Source organism: Vanellus vanellus (assembly GCF_965231255.1).
Source record: "Vanellus vanellus genome assembly, chromosome: 16".
Lineage (NCBI taxonomy): Eukaryota > Metazoa > Chordata > Aves > Charadriiformes > Charadriidae > Vanellus > Vanellus vanellus.
Genome location: NC_138921.1, coordinates 9674410 through 9689912, shown reverse-complemented (window position 1 = coordinate 9689912; position 15503 = coordinate 9674410). Strand labels below are relative to the sequence as shown.

Genomic DNA, 15503 nt, shown 5'->3' with positions numbered 1-15503 from the left:
GGAAAGCACGCGGCTGAGAGCAGGCCCAGCAAATAAGTTGATACTTTTGGAGATAATTATGTGCTAATTTTGTCAGATGCACGTTAGCATCAGACCATAACCAAATAAAATAGAAATCGTTATAACGTGAGAATCTGGGTATGAGACGGTGCAGTTGCATTAACGTAAGGCTGGCAGTCACACCTCATCTTCCCCCGTGCACACCGGGCTTTGCCTCTCTTCTCTGCAAAGGAATTACGCTTCAACTGAAAGTTGCCAGCTGTAAAACCTTCTTTTTGACAGATCTGATGTGGATGTTGGCGTGATTCATTTGCAGCCTGTTCCCAACCCTTACTTTCGGTATGGAAATGTGGAACCATTTCCAACCAGCCCCAAAGCCCATGAAGAATAAACCGTCCTTTTAAAAATACTACTGTACCTTTTAAGTATGCAGATTGCCAGGCTGAATTTTAAATGCAATCACTTTGCTTCCAGTAGACTCTCAAAATCAGGAGTCACAGTCTGCATGAATCAGTCCTCTGCACCTAGGACCTGCTATTTCCATCATCTTAAGCCTGTGTGCTGCAATTACGTGAATTGTCCACTTTTCTCCCCAGCCTCCTCCATGAAATGCAGATGCGACATAAAACCCATTTATCATGCTGGAAATTGCTATTGTATTTAATCTTCCCAAAGAGAGCAAAATCAAATTATAATGTGTAAAGAATGATAATCTGCCAAATTCAAGGGAATACTCCAAACTTATCCCTCCACGTCTGCAATAGAACAGGTCAAAGAGGTCTAATGTAGAAGACATGGGTAGGAAGACATGATGTGAGCATACATAATGAGAAGATGAAAACTCTCTTAATCTTTGCAGATTGAATAAAATCTAATTACATGCTGTATTGATTGTTGTGTATTACTGGAAAGAGACAGTGAAAAGGGAAAAAGGCAATTACAGTGAAATTGTAGTCTGACCCTTCAATTGCTTTTGGCATGAAAGGTTATGCTCTATTCGGGGCATCAAATGTTCTTTATCCTCTATGGTAAATCATTAGCAAAAGACTGAGATGCAAAAGTGATTAGGGGAAAAATTCAGTCAATTAAATCTTTTTTATTTTTTCTCTTTTACAAAAAATAGAGGCAAAGGAAGAAAATACCAAAGTACTATCATTATGCTGTTTCATTAATTGCTACTAAGTCTATCTGCATTAGTTCTGTGTTGACTGACAATAAATCATATTCATCAATAGAAATACCCCAGTAAAAATGAAAAAAAAAATTATATAGACTGATAAACTAGATCTAGAATAACTCAGGTTTTCAAAATAAGTGTTATACCCAAAGTCAAATATTAAGAGGTAATATCAAGTTTCACCGAGGAAATTCCACAGACACATTTCATTGCTTTCCTTTCCCTTTGCCACTCCACCCGTTTACTTCCACCAAAAAAAGCAGCAGCTGAGCAAAAATAAAGCTTTCAAAAATACTATTTTTCTAAGTTGATAGAAAACCAAAGCGTGAGCCAACTGAAAACTATTGTTTGGGTGTGTGTGTGCACGACTCTGCAGGGAATCATGGCAATTCTCATTCATTCTATTCCAAAAATTCTTGTTCTGCCACAGATAATTGCAAGGACCAGCTTTCTGCTGACTTTCACGCATGGTCCTCTGCGTCCTACACACACCTCCACGGGCATTGTATGCGCAGTTTTTATTCAGGCTGAAAAGTTAATGAGTTCTCTAGTGATCAGGTTTAGGCTGCCTCTTGATACACTTGCAATGTTACTGCTTCTGTTTATTTTTCCTTGCAGAATGTACACTTTCCAATAATTTCTTTGACTCCATGAAAACAAATAAGTGTGACAAACAAAATTCTGCATGGCTGCAGCTGCAGGACAGGTCTCCCACTGAAATGTCTTTCTATTGCACTGGATCTTCTATAGAGTCCCCAGAAAATCCAGGTAAGGGCTCGTCAGTTTAGGACTAATACGAATAGAAGAGAAAAAATGAAATAAAAGAAAACTGAGACTTTATTACCAACAATATAAGGCACTTAATAGCTGGCTCTAAATTTGCTGATCTCAAAATAGAAAGAACCCAGAGCAGAAGACTGAAATACTGATCTGGACAGACCTACTGCAACAGTAACACTGAGCTGAACTCAAACTCCTGGTGCTTGCAGGAGTTCTGGGTATGCAAGGAATTCATATTCTTTATGAATAAAACCCATCTACCCACGTCTGTCTCTCCCTGTAAAACTGACCTTGACCCACCTCATTAAAAAGCAACATCCAAGAAGGCCTCAGATGGCTCTCTGACCTTGTGAGAAAGCAGTATACAGGATAACGTCTGAGAAACCTTGCTCGACATTAGGATGAAACTGCACAGCCCCAGAGCAGAGAGAGTGCTTCTGTAACACCAGTCTTTCCGTGAGGCACGGTAGAGCACTGTCACAGATAGGCTCCCTTGAATCTCAATGCTGCCAGAGCAGCATTATGCCCATTAATGGCATAAGTAATGAGTCATGATATTAAAAACGGAATACCAGTGAGCTAAACCCAAACACAGATGCTTGATCCTGATTTCACTTACAGTCATGCACCCCTGATGATTTCAGTGGAGCGCTTCCTAATTTTTTAGGACTTGTCAGCTCTGTTGCCACAGGATGGGGAACAAAAAAAAAAAAAGAAGAAAATGACAAAGTATCTTTTCACAATGATGATGAACTCAGTAATCTGCGTTGATGTAATAAAAAAACCCAACCGAATCAGAGAGAAACTAAAGGGAAATGAATAGGAAATTTGAATAGCTCAGCTTGAAAAACTTTCTGTATTTTCCCATGTAAGAACTTTCAAGAAGAAGAAACTGCCTGCAGTGTTTATTGTGACCTGAAGAAGTAACATAACATTTAAGTTCAAGTGATTTCACTGTTAAGTTCCATGTCCAACAAATCAAATTAAAGAAGAAGAAGAAGAAAGTCTCCAAAACAGAGGCGTACTTTACAGAGAACTTCCTGTTTACTGTGAAGCCACAGTCATTACGTGCCACAGTGCTTGCCCAGGACATCAAGGACTGCTGCTGATTCTCCAGGGGATGCTACACTGAGCAGGTAAATGCTACCCAAAGTCTCACCCATGAACAACACCAAGAACAAATCAATTTGGGCCAAAAGACCCGTTCAGTTGAGCTATGATGGATATAGCTCGGGGACTGATTTAATTTATTTTGGGAACTCTATGGTTTTGTTAAATTTGGGAGGAGGATTTCCCTCTTAAATCCTACATTCTTCAAAACTCCAAAATATGGTTAGGAAACACAGCTGTTGACACTTTTCCTTCTAATTCATGAACGTGTATTTTTGTGAGTAACACCCACACTCCACATTCCCCTTCTCTCTTCCCCGTTTATACAGATGAGTGCGTAAGGGGACGCCTGTTCTATAACGTTTGCTGGCATCGACTGCGTATTACCATAACAGTCTAACCTACTTAGATTTATACAGTCATTCAGAAAGTAGTAATAGGATATATACTTTATCCTAAACCTCCTATTTGTCTGCATTTTGAGACTACAGCAGTCTTTGTTAAATCAATGTTACGAGTAAGATTTTCACAAGCAGCCTAGAAGCACATTTGGTATACTTAAATATATTTACACTGGAAGGTTTATTTGGTGCTAGATGCTAAATGTTATATTTATATTAGAATTTCATGTAAAAGTTTGCTCCTTCAGCCTCTTCTTGTCGAAAGCACTGATGTATTTAATCACATACTTATTTCTTTGATGTTCCATGTTTAGAACTTCATGAATCTATGCAAATACAAACACACTTGTTTTGAAGAATTAGTTTCTTTGTGAAATGTTAGTTGTCTTATAACAACTTTTAGGGCTCAGCCTGTTCTAACTACCATAGAAAGGTTCTTTGCTTACCTGCCAAGATTTTTCAAGGCTGATGAATTTGAACATAATGTCAAAGAAGTGATGGATGCTTCCCCTTGTCACCAAACATAATATCAAATTTTAAAAGCAAAGTCATTAAGGAAACATACGGGTGCTATGTTTAAAAAGACCCTTAAAAAGTACACAGCATAAGAACTCAGTAGAATGTTTTAAAGTGGTTATGAGACCCAGGATATGACTTCCAGCTATAACCTAACAGCGTATTTGCTATACAAATGCCTACCCATGCAGAATTAACATATTCATGCAAACCATAAAACCTGGTACAGTTCATAGGGACTTCTACCAACCACTAAACCCACAAACTCTGCAGCCTCCTTAACTTTGCATCTATTGAGGAAGTCCTGACTTTGAACCAAGAGTTGGTGGGGAAGGGGCTCAACAAATCCCTCCAGCAAAACCCTGCGGCTACCTCTTTCCCTTCGTGTTCAGCACTTCAGCAGTGGGGTCAGTGCATGTCATGCCCGGGCTTCCCTCCCCAGCGGGCGGGCACTTGGGGTGCTCTTCCCCACTCTGCAGCACCCTCCCAGGACACAGGGCACCAGGGGACCGGTGCCGCGTCCCCTCCCAGCCCTCCGTACCATTTAGCTGGTTGTAGACCACTTCCTCCAGGTGATCCAGGCGCTGCAGGATGGACTCCCTGTCGGCCAGGCTGCCCACCTTGGCGCCGCGGCTCCTGGCCCGGCGGTCCGCGCTCCGGACGATCTGCACCAGCTCCTGGGAGCGGTCCTGGATCCTGCAGTAGACGGAGAAGAGGATGATGCCCACGAAGACCAAGATGTTCACCGTCAACAAAGTTTTGATTTTCCGTGCCACCGCCATGGGAGCCGCCGGCGCGGTGGCGGGGGGCGCATCAAGGCGCGGCGGCCGGCGGCCTGGCGGCCAACCGGCGGGGGGGGGACGCGCCCGGGGCGCGGAGCGGCGCGGAGGGGCGCGCAGCGGAGCTGTCCTTCAGCACCACCGCGCCGCTGCCCGCCCGGCGCCCGCCTTCGCCCCGCTGGGCGGCATGGAGCGGAGCGGAGCGGAGCGGAGAGGGGCGGGAGGGCCGCGCAAGGAGCGCGGGGCGCGGAGCCCGGCCGCTGCTGGCTGCGGAGCCGCCGCCACCGCCGCCTCCTCCTCCTCCTCCTCTCCCCTCGTCCGGCGGCTCCCGCTCGCCCGCCCTCGCTCTCCGCCGCCCCAAACGCAGAGCGCCGGTGCGGAGTGACGTGCTCCGGGGGAATCTCATCTACATGCACACGGTGGAGCCGCCGTGCCGCGCCGCCCCGCCTCGCCTCGCCCGCGGCTCCCCGCCCCGCATCCCAGCACTGCCGGGGGCCGCCGCCGCCGCCCCCGCCTCCCCCCCGGGCTCCCCGGTGCAGCCCCGGCCCTCGCCGCTGGATTTCAGCCCGACAGATGGGTGAACGAGGCAGGGGAGTTGCGTGCTTCTCTCCCACGGAAGACACCAGGGGCCATTTTCTCCCCCTTGCCCACCTAGAGGGTCCTTATCCTGCCCAAGCATTGCTACAAGCAGCTCCTCAGAACGGGCAGGACGAAGATTGTCCTTGTCTGGGGGTGCAGCCCCTGGAGGTGAGATGATGCCCCACCCGCCTCACCACTGGAAGTAAGCTGAAACAAGTTGACATGCTCCCAGCAAAAGAGAGAGCTGGTGACACACAAGGCTCCGTGGGTTTCCCAGCAGCCAAAGTACAACATTGGCTAGTGATTCTACCTGGAAATGACGTGGATGGGTCCACGTCCACATGCAAGAGAAGTTCTTGCCAAGCATACCTGGAATCATAGAATAGTTTGGGTTGGAAGGGACCTTTAAAGGTCACCTAGTCCAACCCCCCTGTAATGAGCAGGGACATCTTCAACTAGATCAGGTTGCTCAGAGCCCCGTCCAACCTGACCTTAAATGTTTCCAGGGATGGGGCATCAACCACCTCTCTGGGCAACCTGTGCCAGTGTCTCATCACCCTCATTGTAAAAAAATTCTTCCTCATATTTAGTCTAAATCTACCCTCTTTTAGTTTAAAGCCATTGCCCCTTGTCCTAGCGCAACAGGCCCTGCTATAAAAAGTTTGTCCCCATCTTTCTTATAGGCCCCCTTTAAGTGCTGAAAGGCCACAATAAGGTCTCCCTGGAGCCTGCTCTTCCCCAGGCTGAACAACCTCAACTCTCTCAGCCTGTCTGATCATTTTTGTGTCCCTCCTCTGGACCTACTCCAACAGGTCCATGTCTTTCCTATGACAGAGTCATACACAGGTGGAGAAAAGCAGCCTAGACCCTTACTCTCAACCATACATCCAGTGACGGCTGAAGAATTACTAAGATCTCAAAGCTTGATACCTATGGACATTAAATAAGCCCTTACAGCTGGCAGCTTCTCCATTCATGTTCACAGTGGTCCTCCTTTGTATACCATCTCAGTTAGAGGGTTGCATGCAATAATATAATCCTGGTTATAGGAAATTTTTTTCCTTTCATCCTTCCTTCCTGATTTCAGGAGCTGCCAAGCTCAAAATCTAGCAGAAGTTACAACCTCCCTGAGTTTACTGTAGCTTGGCAAGGTTTGCTCAGGGTTTCCTGAGGTATAAACTCTCTACTGCTGGCCACCTTCCGACCCTCCTGTTGTCCGCCTTCTGCAAGGCCCCTGAGGGTGCAGTTTGTTTGAGAAGACATATTTCTGTCTCAGAGGAATTCTCCCCTTGTCTTTTGGGGATCACCAATGAAACCTGCGTTGGAGGGATCAGCAGCGCAGAACAAACCTAGACTATGGTTTCACCATAATATAATCTTATCCCTAACAAAAGATGCCACAGGTTTCTGCAGTGTCATCTCTTGCAAATAGGTACGTATAGAGAAATAGGTACAGGATTTGGTCACTTCCTACAATACTGTATTCTTAAACACAAGTAATACCTAAATGCAGGGTCAGATGTTCTTCACTGAAGCAGTAGTAAAACTCTCAGTCAGCTCAGCAGAAGCAGCTCAGAACCTGCAATTTTCCAGTGTTTTGATTATTTTAGTAGTATTCTTATTGCAAGTCTGTCATAGCATTACATTATCCTAGAAAATACCGATTTGGTTTCAGAAAACGTATTGAACTAATGCTCAAGTGCAGCTTATTAGATGTCTCCACAGCATTTAATATATTATAGCAACACCTGCTGGTCTTGATATGGTTAAGAATCTGTTAGATCACTACTTCCATTACAAACTCCAAGTTCACAAGCTGGCTGTAAGAATTCAGTTTGGATTCTGACACGAGTGTATAGTTTGTCCCAAGAGTTGTAAAACACCTTCGACTGTCTCAGAGATTTTATCAAGTTTTGATGATGTTGGTGTTTTTTTTATCATTGCGGTATTAAATGGTCTTTTTCAAAGATGTTATTTCATCCATGATTGACTTAAGTCAAACAGTTGTTTCCTTCTGCTAAGTAAATGTTCTTAAATGGTCAGCTGAAAATAGTTTACAGTGTGTACAGAAGAACATAAGAATATGCTTATATGGTAAAACCTTACCTAACACCTTGCAAATAATAGCTAGCTCTTATAGACCACTGTTCATTTGGAGATCTCAAAGCAAGTTACAAAAGATACAGTATTACAGCTGACTGAAGGATGGCAGTAGTATTTTTGGAAAAAAAAGTCAAGGTCAAAAAATGTATTTTCTTTTTGCATTGGAACAAACCCAAAGAGCTTTGAAATATTTTCACACAAACAGCATTGAGCTGAAGCCACTGTTTCCTGCCCCAAAGGGTCAGGTTCCAACTTTTCTTCCCTCAGAAAGGCTTATATTGCCAAAAGAAAACTAGATCAAAATCAATATATGCAACACCTGGATGCCAGTGAAAATGCTTTTATTGAAACCATACCAATCAGCTCTGATTGCTGACCCATCGCGCAAATGGGAAACATGGGAAGGCATTGGTTACTTGTTCCAAAAGCAACAGAACAAGCCAGAGGCAATGCCGGGATCCCATTCCAAATCACAAATCCAGTTCCACTCTCTCTCGCTCGCTATTACTCGCTCTTATTGATTTTTACTCCTACTTGTCTCCATAGGGCTCATGTTTTCACTAATATCATCCAAGGTGGATTAGGAAGCTGCTATAACGAAACACCCAGATATCCTGTATTCAAATGACTGTCTATAGTTGATCATACTCTTTATACCTTTCTTCTATCACGGTACTTAGCCAGAATAAACACCTGGATGAAGGACAGCTGGCTGAAGATGAAGATGGTGTTAAGTAGCCAGAGGTAAAGACTCTAAAAAAAACCTGTCAGCACTCTAAAATAACCATCTGTTATAGGGTATATATATACCCTAATGTGGTAAAGATGTTTTATTGCCTTGAGGCACTTCTGGGCTGCTACTGGGCTGTCAAATAGCTCAGGCTGCAATGGTAACAACAGCATAAAAACCCAAACCTTGCCACTGTCTGTGGCTCTCCTTGAAACTGTGCTTGGTCTTGTACAATGTTGATCTTGCAACAGTTATCTTTGTTTATGTTCACTCTTGGTTACTGCAGAACACTCCATCTTGGCACAAAGTTGTTGATATAGAGGAAAACTTCAGTTGCTTCTGCATTTACAATCCTGTTCTGCTCAGCTGCTGAGGTCAGAGACAGTAGATTTCACTTTTCACAATTTCACAGTAAATTTCCTGATGAAACAAAGTAAGTAGGATTTTATTTTTGGGGAGGGTGATTGAAAAGTTGCTTGAAAGTTTTTTGAATTTTAAAAAGCTTAGGTTGAAAAAAAAAAAACCCACATTGAATCCAAGTTAATAACCATAAAATCATTCCCAACCACTTTTCCAAAAGGACACAAGATTGATTTACCATATCTAAAGAGTCATACCTTTCTGATCATTCTACTGCATGATATGAGACGTTTGCAAGAATGAATAATGTGTAGAAGGGAACACTTTGATGTTTAAAGTATTTGAACACTAGCTTTAAAGAAAAAAAAAAAAACGGCACAGACAAAATATTATGCCAGTGATGATCTGCAATTGTATATTTCAGCTGCAGTTATTCACACACACTAACATCATCTACCATTTTCCTAATGAAATCCCAACTGCATGTACTAGCCCATCACTTAGAGTTTTAATATAGCCTAATATTTTCTACTTTTAGTACTTATTTAGAAGAAAACAGCAACAAAACCAGACAACAAAGTCTAAGATCGCTGTTAAATTACCCAGACATACAGAAATGAGGCCCTCATCCTGTTGCAAAGAGGTATTGCAGCCCATCAAGTAACTGTGCAATTTAGTACTTGTGCAGACCCCTTCTTACCGCAGTTCCAGCACTCTGTAAGAAGAGATTTGAACAGCCACGATGCTTGCGTGAAGCTGCATGGAGTTTTTTTTTGCAAAAGCAGCCAGCAGTTAGGAGAGAAATAAATAAGGAAGCCTCAACTGTCTCATCCTTGAGACATTTCCAACCAACCTCTTATCTTTTCTGCTGCAGCTTCGGAGACAATGGCAAGCTGGTGTTATAGTGGCACGAGAAGGCCAATGTCAAATAGACACTGCCAGGTCCCTAAGGCTTCAAACTGCCACTCTGCTCGCGTTGATGTAGAGGCTTTGGAGCGCGTTCACAGCTGACCAAATGCCTGGTGGTGTTAGCAGAAGTGCTGCGGCCAGGTAAGGCAGAGAGAGGAATCCCCAACCCGGTACCCATCTCACTGCATTAAAAAGGTTGGAAGCCCAAAGGCCGGGAGGGATTTCCATGCAGGGAACACTAAGTGCTGATTCCGAAAGTAAAGGTGGCTGGATAGCACTGAATGTAACCAATGTCTACTCTACTTAGAGCAGAATGACAACACAATGTGCTGTGCTGTGGTTTCAACCAAGACAAATGTGTTTACTTTAGTAAGATGACCTCTCTGCCACGCTTATTACAGACCCGATGCCATAAGCGTTTATTAGTGGGGTCACAATTAAGTGTGCAAAGGCTCTCATTCATAACAAGCAGACCTACTCAAACCGGTACGCACGACACAGGGATTAAGTATTCACAAGATTAGCCTGAAGGTGCTGAATTTTAAGTTCATCTTGAGGATGGTTCTAAATCAAATGAGCTGCCTTAAAATCTGAACACATATTTCAGAAATTATATAGAGATATATATCCTTTTAATTTTGGCAGTATTAGTCTCATCATTATTTCACTTATTAAGGTTACACAGAAGGTTCCTAAACGGAATTTGGGGCTGCTTCCTTCTAAAACTGCAGCAATTCCCATTTGCGCATGGGACAGTTCTTCAAATGCACAGACTCCACTGTGTCCCAGCACCCGTTGCTGTGACACAAAGATGCACTACCCTCATATATATATATATTCCTCATACTGTATTAAAACTGCAGGTTGACTCTGCAGCGAGAATTTGTAATACACAGCACAATTGCAGGCAAATCTGCTGCTTTCACGCTTGTGATATTGTGCTGATGACCACATTGTAGTAAATAGCATACAGATAAAACCCAACAATTATCCAAACACGCATTAAAAACCCCAATAAACCTGCCATTGTAAAAACAGAACACAAATAACTGCCAAGACTAAAATATTCAACCCACATGCTTACATTTTACAAAGCTCTAATTTATAAACATTACAACTCTCACCAATTTTAATAAGAATGAGTTGAGCTCCTGCCTTTTTAAAATCCAACTGCATAGTCCTCTATCCATTTGCTGTTATTATCTCCTACTGTAATTTCAGAATAGGTGCTTGTTTGCTAAGAGAGGATTATCACCATTCACCACGATCAAAGATTATTTGCATGGACTTAGATTTACTCCATGCAACAACAGAAAAAAAAAAAATACTTGAGGACCCTGTCTCCCACAAACAGCAGAGGGGCTCAGTCCACCTGTGCCTCCAAAGGGGAAGGTGGTGGGAACCTGCCTGACAGCTGCTGCACTGGGATCCTCGGCTGCAGACTGATGTTTTAGATAACCATCAGAACTGGCTGTAAGGAATTTCAGAGGTATTGTGATAAGACGGAGATAGAGACTCATACACTGGAAATAAATCTGGGAAGTTTTCAAGGACAGCTTCTATGTTTATGAGAGTTCTATTAAAGAAAATATATGCGCAAGAGATATATAACTGTAATTTAATATCCAGCTATTACAGATACAGAAATTACCTCATTATGCTCCTTGAAATCCATCTTTACTTATTCCTGCTGCCAGAAAACTTACAAAAACCTAAACAATGGCAATGCATGCTGAGACTTCTGCTTTTCATACTGACTAATAGAGTCTTCTGGTTCCCTGTGTTCCCTCTTTTGCTGCAATCACTGTCTCTGCTCTCATACTCTGTATACCTTTAAAGCAGAGACTGCTTTTTGATAGTACTGCACTGTTTTAAAAAAAAATGTTTCAAGAATGGTGTTCCTAATTCCAGGAATAAATCAATCTTTGGCTCTATCTGTCAGTTGACATCTATGGACGATGGCCCCAAGTTCCTCCATAGAATCCGGTTGTCTGTCTCATTTCCTCTTTTACTCTTAAACCTTTACTATGCTAACTTCTGGTAACAGAATTTGAAGTCAGCTCTCTAATCAGTATTTAATCAAATATTATCTCAGCAGAAAATACTGTCGAGATCAAGTTTTATATTAAGGCATGTTTTTAGTATAGCTGTGCTTTCAGGTTGAAGTTAGTTTACTGAAAGGACTAGCAGAAAGAAGTGAGCTTTCTCAGATAGATGTTGAACATAACAGTTCTTTACTGGCACTAAAATAGCCGGTAGACCCCAAGAGGTCTTTTTTTCTCTTTTCCCAGAGGGGCAAATACAGCTGGAAGAATCCTGCTCCCTGTCTGATCTAGCCAAAAGCCTATGAAGAAGCTGAACATTATCACTGGCTTAGAATAGTGAAAAATATTTCGCTAATGGAATTGCACTGAATTCATTAGGGTACATTAATCTTTGGCTATCATTGTCTCAGTCCCAATTCTGCCATGAGGTACAGGCTCAGGGACTTCTGCAGGTATTTGCCCAGGCTGATCCACTTGTAGGAAAAGAGCCTCATACAATATTCATTACTTACTGTCTCTGTCTTGATGCACATTATTAAGAGATGCACGGCCCTCCAGCAAAATCTTCACAACAAAATTAAGAAACACAGCCAGTCATCATGTCAAAGTCATAAGAGATTAAATATTCTAAGTGCAGCAGCACAGGGGTAAATTAGTATTGTTACCTTCTGACCCCCGGAGCTGCACCCAATGCTGGCTTTAAACAATAAAAATAATGAGATTTTTAGATTCCATTTATTTTGAAACAACAACTGGCAGCTTGAAAGAAGAAAACATGTTTTGGCAAATAAAGTTGACATTGACATTTTTAGCAAAGACTAGCTATACGGTGGCTTGTCAGTGGGCAAATCTGAAGAATCACTGCTGCCTCTGATGTATGATGTTTTTCACAGGGACAGTGCATGTGTGCGTAATAAAGAACATTTAGTACAGTTTGTATCTGCCTTTAACAGAGATGTTCAGAATATTTAAATAGAAACCAAACCATTTCTAGCATTAAAGCCTTCATGTATTTTTTTAAAAAAATACCATCTTAAAAAAAAAAAAAGAAGATAAAAGCTGATGTATGGTAAAATTCCATCCTAAAAGCTATGCCAGTGAGAAACCTTAACAGATGGAAGTAGGATGACAAAACTCATCTAGTTGAGTTGAATTCCCAAATATTCCCAGTAAAGGACAAAGTCCCATTTAACAGTTTTGGAGGCTTTTTTTTTTTTTTAAACGCACTTGAAAATGAGCCAGTCAGTAGGAAAAGAACACTTAAGACTATATTGGACTATGCAAATGCTTAAAAGAACTGTTATGCTGTTTCTTGTTCCAGATGACAAAACTTCCCTAGTTTTAAATTTCTCCGTCTGAAAATTGGGGACAGCTTGCCATAAGGCAAATGGCAGAATTCGCTTTTATTGATCTTCATCTCAATTGATTTAGAGGCCATATGCAGCTTAAAACAAATAAAAGTCCAAAACAAGGAAAACACGGAAAACCAAGGGATCTGTGACAGGGCACTAAAAGAGCAACATGGCGAGGGGAGCTGCGGGTAGAGAGAGCCACGCAGGTTTGCCCCACACAGATATTCATAACCCTTATTAGCTGTAGATGCTGGGAAGACATTCTCTATTATTCATTAATTCTATGGTGAGCAGATAGATTAAGCATTTCCCCCTCTTAATTAATCTTGCTCCGGGCTAGGAAGAGCTTCGTTTATTTATATATTTACTTATTTTGAGGGAAAAGTATTTCTCACCAAAACCCTCCACAGTGAAACCGCAGTGTCAAAGCCTCTGGCCAACTTCACAAGCATTTCAGACTGCGTATGCCTTTAGCTGCTACATCACGATAGAGAATTGCAGATACAGAACAGTTATTGCTTTTGAAACTAAATACAGGGGGATATTTTATGCTGGTGGCTTGCGTTTCCCAAGCACAGACATTAATACCAGCCGCAAAGGGCAGATCATATTCCACCTACATAAAGAAAACATGAAATGGAAAGGATCCGGTCTGTAGTTTTCTTTATGCTATTTATTATTATATATTATATCCAACATGTGTCCAATTGTATCAGCTCACCAAGATTTCCATCCTTTCACATCTATTGAGCTGCTTTTGATTTACATAAACCGAAGCTCAGCAACAAGCAGTGAATAGGCTGCCTGGTGCTGAGCACAGCTTTTGTCGGTGCTGGTTACTGCCTTCCACCCCGCGGGAAGAGGCCCCTGGGAGGACTCGCCTTGACGGAGGTTCGCGTGGACCTACGGTGGCTGAGAACACAGGGCTTTCGATTGCTATTTAACAGAGACAATGCTGGACTGAGCGAGCGCTGGTGCTCGTTAGCATGCTTTGCTCAATACAATTAGTAGGGTACCCTGCCAGAGGAAATACTAAAGGAGAGCTCAGGTGATAGACTGAGGTTATTTAACTTTTGACAAAAGGTTAGGGGAATTCTCTTGGAACAGTAATTGTCTGTCACATGAAATAGTGCAACTTCTTGAACACATGAATTGGATTAGGGCAAGAGGATACTAGAGGCGGGCAGGCGAACACAGCGGAATCTAATGGACTTACCAATAGAGCCTGGGGGAGACTGGACAGAAAATCGAGAATAAAAGAAAGTTAATAAAAATCTCAAATTCATCTGATGCGTCTGTAACCAAAATAACTGAGATTGGCTTCCTCCTAGGACTTAATGTTTGGGGTCAGCACGTGGATACGGAACTCCTGCGGTGCCACAAAGAAGGGACTCAGAGGATCTGGCATGGGATGCCTTCCCACGTGAGCCAAAAAGACAGAATGGCACAGGAAGAATAATGTATTTCTAGGGGTGACAACATTCACTACACTATAAAACCAAACCCCCAAGTAATACATCATCTTAAAGATCCAGAGCCCAATCCAGACATAATGCCAATGTTTCCTGGCTAACCGGGGGCAAATGAAGTTAATCGTCTGTGCAGGCAAATGTTCTGCAGGTTTGGTTTGAGGAACTAGTATTTAGGAAGCCTTCAGAACAGGCATACCTTTTCCAGAGGTATCATTTCAAACACATGGGTGCACAGGTCGGTTTTGGAACAGAGGGTAAAAAAAGGCTTAAGGTAAAAACTTGTAAATTAATCTGGTGGTAGAGCTAGAAGCAATACTCACAGAACGGGTCTTACCACTGGCTTTAACTGGGCACAGACGCAACTACCGATTACTGTCAAATTCATTCTGTTGACAAATCCTTCAGTCTGTATCCTACAGTCCCCTTTCCCCCTCGTGGCACTTATCTAAACTTTTTGTTCTTAATGCTTGAATGGAGCATTTATCCACAACGGGACGCTGATTTTGACTGGGACAGTGAGATGCCGCCATCTGACAAACAATACGTAGACAAGACAAATAATAATGGGCAGCAGCGATAAGAGTAGCGCATCTTTATAACATCCACTCTATGTATGACATAAATGAATACATCAGATTACTCATAAAATAGCCTACCCTAAAATTAGATAAGTGAATACTGCCACGTAACACTGTAATACAAATGTAATTGGAAAAGCTGGATATAAAGACGAGATTTAGTGCTGAGAAAATCCTCTGCCTTGAAAATGTAAATTCATGCAGTTGCCACTAATTGTGCATAGCATCAGTGTAAATTCAAACGTGAAAACCAAACAGGCAGTGCCAAGTCTGACCTTTGTCAGACAAACCCTTCATTTTAGGGAAAATCTGTATCAGAATCAGTGAAGGTTCACTCTCTTACGCCCACCCAGCCTTTCAGAGCGTGCTGCAGACAACTACAAGGACAATACTAAGATAAACATACCCCAAATTCATCTCAAATACAGTGCAATTTCTGTGGCACGCACAACCATTCTAAGCCACATCTTCCATCACTTTGTCCCTCAATTGCACAATTGTCTGAACTTGCAGCATAAAGGGCAACCAGAAAGAAAAATTGTTCTATAAATGCAGCCGACAAGGGAGCACCTGTGCAGAGAGTGCTCACGTGAGGGTTTTCCGAGCTGATGT

The 15503-nt window shown here is 42.5% G+C and overlaps 1 protein-coding gene across 1 annotated transcript in view; it reads right to left on the bottom strand.

The window, feature by feature from the left end:
- The window catches only part of GALNT9 (polypeptide N-acetylgalactosaminyltransferase 9), a gene marked incomplete at both ends in the record, with an annotated part of 153438 nt that extends 148672 nt beyond the window's left edge, over window positions 1–4766 (bottom strand). Inside the window, one exon of the mRNA XM_082491448.1 lies at window positions 4526–4766. Coding sequence (XP_082347574.1) covers window positions 4526–4766 — 241 coding nt within the window. The remainder of the gene's footprint in view (window positions 1–4525) is intronic.
- Between the last annotated feature and the right edge of the window lie 10737 nt (window positions 4767–15503).